General features: G+C 41.0%; 1 protein-coding gene across 2 annotated transcripts in view; it reads left to right on the top strand.

Annotated features, from left to right (window-relative positions):
* Positions 1 to 5,913: 5,913 nt before the first annotated feature.
* rnf103 (ring finger protein 103) overlaps positions 5,914 to 8,777 on the top strand; it is a 55,901-nt gene continuing 53,037 nt past the window's right edge. The window contains exon 1 of one of the 2 annotated variants that reach the window (XM_059965640.1): positions 5,914 to 6,421. In XM_059965640.1, coding sequence (XP_059821623.1) covers positions 6,196 to 6,421 — 226 coding nt within the window. In that variant the 5' untranslated portion in view covers positions 5,914 to 6,195. The remainder of the gene's footprint in view (positions 6,422 to 8,777) is intronic. The other variant, XM_059965643.1, reaches the window with a different exon arrangement.

Below are 8,777 nucleotides of genomic sequence, written 5' to 3'. Positions count from 1 at the left end.
CAGAGTTATCCTGAGCATAATTCTCTGTCATTTTCATTCTGTATCCTACTCCACTCTAACCAATTTGTCTTTGGTCTTTTACATCATTTCAGCAAAGTCCAACATAAGCTCAATAAGCAGCATTTGATTTTTTTGGGCAGGCATATTAACAGCCCTCTAGGCTCAGGACAGAATTCAACAACATCTGATAGCCGTTTTGTGCCAGATGGTGCTGTGTAGCAGCAAAGCCAGACCAAAACCAAGCCAAAATATTTGCCACTGCTGGCGGATTTGTTATACGTGCAGGACACAGCCTCACTCCTGTAACGACTGCTCCAAAAGTCAAGGATATGTATTCTGATCCTTTATTAGGAATTAGCAAACGTACAATCTTGAGGTGATGAAAATTAAGCATACTCAAGTGTAAGCTAAGCATAATTGAGCATTACTGAGTGGTCAGCAAAAGATATAATATCCGCCGGTCCCCAGCTACTACAAACTGCCATGAACAAAGCATGAAGACGTAACATATTTCCTTTACTTTTACCACGTCCCCACTCATGACTAATTAATATAATAAACGTGCAACACGGAATTTAATGTAGATAGGGAACAAGTGCCTAATTATTATACTAGAATTATTACAATTACATGCTTACAGGACACAGGAGACATGAAATCTCAACAACTACACAAATGTCTTCTTTTGGTAAGTGGTCTATCCTAGATTGTGATCCTCTCCTGACAAATCACATGGTTCCTCTTCACTGCATTCATGAATGCACTGCCTTGAATTGCTGCAGCCAAAGCTCATCCAAGCACAAAACTGAAGTCCCATTAACTGTCAGCTCTGGCTGAGCATTGTCTCTTCCACCATCATGGTCTCCTATCAATGGTCCAATGACAGTCCAACCCAGCACTGTTCTGATCGCTTAGGGTCTATCATTAACACTGCAAAGCACTTGCAATGGCCCCAAGGCCTTAGACACATTCACCCCGTTCAGCAGCTCAATTTCTGGCAAATGAAGATGCTTCAGGTGAGACCATTCCTAAAAATCTCAGACAAGGAATGTTCCTTTTGTAGACAGGTTTACTCTCCTGCATATAGATGTTTGGCAGTTCACAATAGTTTTCACTATCTAAGCTAGCCACTTACAATCCTGAAGCAACATAGCTACTCACAACCTTGTCATGAACCATCATGCATGAGAGAATGTATGTTCCTTATCCTGCATGTTGAGCTTGTTCATGAGACTCACAATGCAGAACACTGCTATAAAGCCTTGATCTATGAAAGCATAAGTAACCACTGTCTTGTTACTCTTTTTAAACTTCACCTGAACTGGAATTACCAGAAGTTTACAATCATGATCACTGGTGGGCCCCATAAGGCTATTATTTACCAAAGAAGTACTCATTTGCTTCACTCATGGTGGGTTTCGAATCTGCACTCTTTTCATCAGTTCTGGTCTCAGTTTTAGCTTCTCTTTCCAGAGTAGCCACAGCAGTGGCAAAGCTGCTTCCTTTAGCTTGAAGACAAATTTGTGATCCAGTAGTGTTCATACCTTTACTTACTGTTGGTGTTGTAGCACTGTATTTTTCTTTCCAAACACTGGGTATGTAGCAATCTTTACTTGCCTTTCAATAAAATCAATGATAGTGAAAGTAACCTTACGCTTGTGCCTTTTTTTGCAGTTTATAGAACACTGATCTCCATTTTCCCGAAGTTTATCAGGCAATTTATTTACGACAATCCTCATATTAGCTGGCACACATCCTGTATGTTTTCCATGTCTTCAACAGCCTCTAAGAAAAAGACTGTAATCTCAAAGATTTAATGTGTGGCAAAGAAAAAGCCTTCACCATTTAGGCTGCAACAGTATTGTGCTCATCACCAAAATGTTCCTGTAGCAAAGCTTGGGCCTTTGCATAACCTTGCTCTTGGCTGGCCCACAGGCAACTTTTGACAAGCTCTTTAGGGTAACCTCCAGTGAACTGTTCAAGAAAATAGAGACAGTCACCATAATTATATGTCTGAGTACAGAGAGGAAATTAAGAACCTGGTGGTATGGTGCGAAGACAATAACCTATCCCTCAACGTCAGCAAGACGAAGGAATTGGTTGTTGACTTCAGAAGGAGTAGCGGTCCGCACAACCCCATCTACATTGGTGGTGCACAGGTGGAACAGGTCAAAAGCTTTAAGTTCCTCAGGGTGAATATCACAAATGACCTGACTTTGTCTAACCAAGCAGAGTCCACTGCCAAGAAGGCCCACCAGCACCTTTACTTCCTGAGAAAGCTGAAGAAGTTTGGCCTGTCTCCTAAAACTCTCACTAATTTTTATAGATGCACCGTAGAAAGCATTCTTCTAGGGTGCATCACAACCTGGTATGGAAGTTGTTCTGTCCAAGACTGGAAGAAGCTGCAGAAGATTGTGAACATTGCCCAGCACATCACACAAACCAATCTTCCATCCTTGGACTCACTTTACACTGCATGCTGTTGGAGCAGTGTTGCCAGATTAATCAAGGACACGACCCACCCAGCCAACACACTTTTTGTCCCTCTTCCTTCCGGGAGAAGGTTCAGGAGTTTGAAGATTCGTATGGCCAGATTTGGGAACAGCTTCTTTCCAACTGTGATAAGACTGCTGAACAGATCCTGACCTGGATCTGGGCCGTACCTTCCAAATATCCGGACCTGACTCGCACTACTTTACTTTCCCTTTTCTATTTTCTAATTATGATTTATAATTAAAATTTTTATTATATTTACTTTGATTTGTATTTCAGGGAGCGTGAAGCGCAGAATCAAATATCGCTGTGATGATTGTACGCTCTAGTATCAATTGTTTGGTGACAACAAAGTAAAGTAAAGCAAATTATTAGTCTGCCTTCAATGCTATTCTTGAAAGCATTCATAAATGAATGATACTGCAATGGATCGCCATTGAATATTTGAAAATCTCTTTTTGGCAGGGATGTTGGTGTTGTATCACTATGCTGGTTACTTCCTTTCATGTCCTTATGTGCCTCCAATGCTGTATTTAGATCTTATCTGAAACACAAGTGTCATCATATATACTTAGAAGCACCTTGTGCTATTGGATGAGGCATAAGTTCAGAGTACCTCCATGGTGCAGGCTGAGTGTGAACATGCTGAACTACCCCTTGGGGTTCAGACTCATAGCTCATAGACATTTGTTCCTCAAATGTATCCACGTTGACAATGAGTGCACTGTACTTTTTATGTTCCATCTCAACATAGGAACTCTCATCAAAGAACCGTTCAGCTGGAGCAAGTTTAGCAACCACTGCACTTTAACTTTGGTCATCTTGGCTGCAATTTCTTCCTCCATCTTTCTCCAAAGTTGCTCTTCCTGTTCTTCCAATGCGTGTTTCTCCCTCAATGTTTGTTGTCTTGCATATAATTCAGCTGAATCAGCCTTCATTCTAATGTATGGGTCACTCTGTAAGCAATAGAACATGCTCCACGCATGCTAAACAAGCCTGTTCTGTGGCTTAATAAATATTTTAATTTCCTCCAGCAATTTGAACAATATTGCATGATAATGAGCAGAATTAGGCCATTGGGCCCATCAAGTCTGTTCCACCATACCATCATAGCTGATCCTTTTTTCCCCCCTCCTCAGCCCCACTCCCCAGCCTTCTCCCTGTAACCTTTGATGCCATATCCAATCAAGAACCTGTCAATTTCTGCCATAAATACACCCAATGACCTGGCCTCTACAGCTGTCTATTGTAATAAATTCCACAAGTTCATCACACTCAGGCTAAAGAAATTTCTCTTCATCTTTAAATGGACGCCCCTCTATCCTGAGGCTGTGCCCTCTTGTCCTAGACTCACCCACCATGGGAAACATCATTTCCATATCTACCTGTCCAGGCCTTTCAATATTCAAAAGGTTTCAATGCGATCCCTGATGCACCATCAATAACTCTTGGAGATGTGAGTCAAGGTAGGCTTTTATTGGCTGGAAGAAAGCACTGTCAGCAGCAAGAGACCACCACACAACATCCTGGAGACTGAGGGAGGAGCAGTGCCTCCAATCACCTTTATACAGGGGTCTGTGGGAGGAGCCACAGGAGTAGTCAGTGGGGGGGGGGGGGGGGGTGGCGTGTCCAGACAGGTATATGTAGTTCACCACAATCCCCCCCTCATCCTTCTAAATTCCAGCGAGTACAGACCCAGCGCTATCAAAAGTTCCTCATAAAATAACCCTTTCATTCCCAGAATCATCCTTGTGGACCTCCTCTAAACCCTAACCAATGTCAGCAAAAACTTGAAAAAGCTTTGCTATCTACTTTGATGTTGTTTGCTAGATTATGTATTGCATTGAACTGCTACTGCTAAGTTAACAAATTTCATGTCACATACTGGTGATAATAAACCTGATTCTGATTTTGATTCAGCTTTCATATTTCATCTTTTCCCTTCTAATGATTACTTTAGTTGCTCTCTGTAAGTTTTTTTTAAAGCTTCCCAATCCTCTGTCTTCCTGCTAAATTTTGCTTTGTTGTATGCCCTCTCTTGATTTTACAATAGCTTAGACTTCCCTTGTCAGCCACGATTGTACTATTTTGCTATCTGAGTATTTCTTTGTTTTTGGACTGCAGCTATTCCGCACCTTCCACAGTTTTTCAATTCAGCATTTCAACAGAACCAAGGGTTGAATTACTTAGGCAAACACAAATACAGCTTTCAGTACCCAGTTGGACAGGCAGTGCTGGCCATTTAAAACTGAGTTTCTAACCCAAACACAGCATGAACAACAAAAAGTTGTTACTTGTCACAGCTGCTCTAGGCTACAGTACTTTTAGTTTCACAGACACTCCATTTGCTGATGTTCTTTTGGTATAACTGTTGAAAAGGTTTGCTGACGGAATTTAGTGATAAAACCATGCCAAAACAATTGCCCTACCGGCAACCCTATGGATTTGTTATACGTGCATGACGCACCCTCACTCCTGTAATGATTGCTCCAAAAGTCGTGGATGTGTATTCCGATCCTTTATTAGCAATTAGCAAATATACAATCTTGAAGCGATAACATTTAAGCATATTGAAGTGTAAGCTAAGTGGAATTGAGTGGTCAGCAAAAGATACGACCTCCGTCAGCCCCCAACTACTACAAATTGCAATGAACAAAGCATGAAGACGTAACTTATTCCTTTTGCTTTTACCATACCCCAACTTATGTGACTATTTGCCATAATAAAAGTGCAATCCAGAATACAATGCAGATAGAGAACAGATGCGTGGCTCCTACAATGTTGTTTAATTGTTTTTTTTCTCATCCCATTGAAATTGACCTTACTAAAATTAATTTTACTTTGAATTTCTCCTTTTCTATGGCTAAGATGATCACATGATGTAATTACCACTATATCCTCAGTGACCAGAAAATCTGCAGATTCTGGAAATCCAAAGCAACAGACACAGAAATTACTCTTCTGTTAATGGCATTAAAGGCCAACAGGATGACAAATTTATGAAATGTGGTTCTAGGGCACAAGGTGGGTCAAGTGCACAATGTTTCGTGTGGGGATCATTGAGGAACAACATGCTGGCGGAACTCTGCAGGCCAGGCAGCATCTATGGAAAAGAGCAAACAGTCTATGTTTCGGGCCGGGACCCTTCACCGGGTCTGGAATAAAGTCATGATGAAGGTTCTTGACCCGAAATGTCGGCTAGTTCCTCTTTTCCAAAGATACTGCCTGGCCTGCTGAGTTCATCCAGCACTTTATGTGTGTTGCAACACTTTTTATTTATTTTATTCAGATGAATATACTGCTGTGCAGTTGTTCCAGTAAATCAGCGTTGGAGCGGTTGCCCACATCTCCGGCTCTGTCAGGATTATAATTAACATTCATGCAAATGAGCTGGTCACGCTTTGTCCGATTTGAAGAGTTGTGCGCAGGCGCCAATGGTTAGAGTGCCGGCGCCGTGTCGATCGCGGCCGCGGAAAATGGTGCTGCGCCGTGGCGAAGGGCGGGCCTGAGCCCTGAGGTGATAAACATCGGCCTGACAACAATAACAAAAGCGACCGGCGCTCTCCCTTATTGATAAATTGGAGAGAGAGATACATATTAATTCGGATTTTGACGACGGAAATATTTCCGATACGGCTGCAGTCGGACTGAGATGCCGGAGTGCCCCGTTTAACAGCGCAGTCCGCTTCTCCCCGCCCCAAGATGTGGCTCAAGCTGTTCTTCTTGCTCCTCTACTTCCTGGTCCTCTTTGTGCTGGCCCGGTTTTTCGAAGCCATCGTCTGGTACGAGACCGGAGTCTTCGCCACGAAGTTGGTAGACCCAGTGGCGTTGAGCTTCAAGAAGCTGCGGACGATCCTAGAGTGTAGAGGCATCTGCTACGCTGGCCTGCCCGAGAAGAAAGATGTCAGGGAGCTGGTGCAGAAATCAGGTATGAAATATACTCGCCTCCGAAGAGTGTTGATGCAATACCACCCACACGAAAACCTGAGATGTTTTCTTCACAGATACTGACTGACCTGTTTTCAATTATTTTGTTTGTATATCAGGTGATGGGGTGGGGACAAGTACATTCTGTCTCCAAGGTATTCAACCACTAGGAATTGATATTTCAAAAACACTTATCTTTGGGTGACTTCTATATTATGTCACCTTATTCTGAATTTTTTGCTTTATTTTTTAGATTAATGTTGCGACTTGAGGAGTTGCAGGATTTCCAAATACCTTATGCAGTAGGTTATTTGCAAATTGTTAACGAGACGTTATGTTGAAAGTATTTTGCAAATTTGCCTGTTTTATAGGAGGCGTTTTGACATTTCATCCATAATGATATTGTTGGTTTTAATATATCAATATTTCCCGTATTTTTATTAAACGTCTGCTCAGTAGCCTCTTTATTAGATACACCTGTATACCTAATTAATGCAATATCTAATCAGCAAATCATGTGGCAGCAGCTCAGTGTATAAAAGCTTATAGACATGGTCAAGAGTGTCTCTTGTTCAGGCCAAACGTCAGAATTGGGAAGAAATGTTACCTAAGTGAAGTTGCGGAATGATTGTTGATGCCAGATGGGGTGGCTTGGTATCTCTGAGAACAATAGTCTTTAGAGTTTACAGAGAATGGTGCAGAAAACAAAAATCATCCAGTGAGCAGTACTTCTGTGGGCAAAAATGTCTTGTTAACGAGAGTGGTCAGAGGAGAATGGCCAGACTGGTTCAAGCTGACAGGAAGGTGACAATAACTCAAATATTCACCTGCTGCTGCAGTGGTGTGCAGAGGAGCATCTCTGAACTACCAACATGTCGAACCTTGAAGCCAATGGGCTGCAGCAGCAGAAGACCATGACCATACATTCAGTGGTCACTTTATTAGGTACAGGATTTACTGAATGAAGTGATCACTGAGTGTATATATCAATTATTAATTTGTTCAACAACTTTAGGAGAGTCAAACTTAATGTGTGAACTTGAATGTTGATTCACAGAGTAATGTAGAAAGGATATAGAAAGGCCTTTTGGTCAAACTTGTCCATACTGACCATGTTGCCCCACCAAGCCAGGACCACTTGCCTGCATTTGGCCCATATCCCTCTCAACCTTTCCTATGCATGTACTTAAGCAGTTGATGCTATTGTACCTGCCTTGACTCCTGGCAGCTCACTCCATACACACACTGTCCTCTGCATGAACAAATTATCCCTCAGGTCCCTTTCATATATTTAATCTTTTATGTTGAACATGACATGATTGCCTTGAAAAATGCACCAATGTAGTGCAATTAAGAGAAAGTGAACTTCCAATCTGTTTGTCACATTAAATCAGAAACAGTATTATGTATAATCTATTCAAGTACTAGAATGTTTGCATCTGTTACTTATTTAAAGTGCCTTTTTCAGTTTTTCTAAATTTTAAGACATTTAACAGCTAATTTGTGAGGATTCAAACTTGGTTTTCTCTTTATTAGTTCCAGGCCTCCAGATTACCTCCACACTAATGGCTGCACAATCACTATTCCCTAAAGAAAACCATATTGTCTATTTAAATAATAACCTGACAAAGCAGCTTTTATAAAAACAAATGGACAATCAGAAAGATTATGTTAAAAAATAAAAATGACAGTATCAGGATAAATATGTTCATATGATTCCAGTGTTGGAGTAGACACGTCTGCTGGATCTCTATTCTTTGGGAGAACTTTTACTATTTCTAAACAATTAAATTTATTTGAAACATGTAAAAAAAAGGCAATATCAGGTAAGTGTGAATGCGAAGGTTCTGGTCAAAATACATTTGAATTTGATAAATGGGAAAGAGTGTTGGCTGAAATCCGGTCTTCTATTGTTGTGCATATTTGGTAATAAAGCATATGGCTAACTCAGTGGGAGCGAATTTAGTTTGATTTCAGCAGGAATGTACAAGCTTTGCAGTGTTTATTTTGAGGAGAAAAAAGTACTTGCATTCACTTTGAAGTTGCTCTAGTAACAGAAGAGACTCTGCAACTAAATGTACAGAACAAAATCCATTATTAATAATATCATAATGATCGAATCTATTTGTTGATGATGAATAAATAGTAGCACACTAGAGATGAAGCTCATTGTAATGTGAACAGGTGGAAAATTGTAGCAAAATAGTTAGGACATTGATGTATTTGCTGATACTGGGATATGTCACTCTTCTAAAGGGACTTACTTCCAACTATGCAGAACTCCCGTAGAATGCAGAATGCCGAACCCTTAGACTTCAGTCGTATCTCAGAAGTTGGCCTTTAACCCATAACATTCA

The sequence above is a fragment of the Hypanus sabinus genome, chromosome 3 (assembly GCF_030144855.1).
Source record: "Hypanus sabinus isolate sHypSab1 chromosome 3, sHypSab1.hap1, whole genome shotgun sequence".
Taxonomy (NCBI): Eukaryota; Metazoa; Chordata; class Chondrichthyes; order Myliobatiformes; family Dasyatidae; genus Hypanus; species Hypanus sabinus.
Note: the sequence above shows the minus strand (reverse complement) of the source record. Positions and strands in the feature narration are given on the sequence as shown.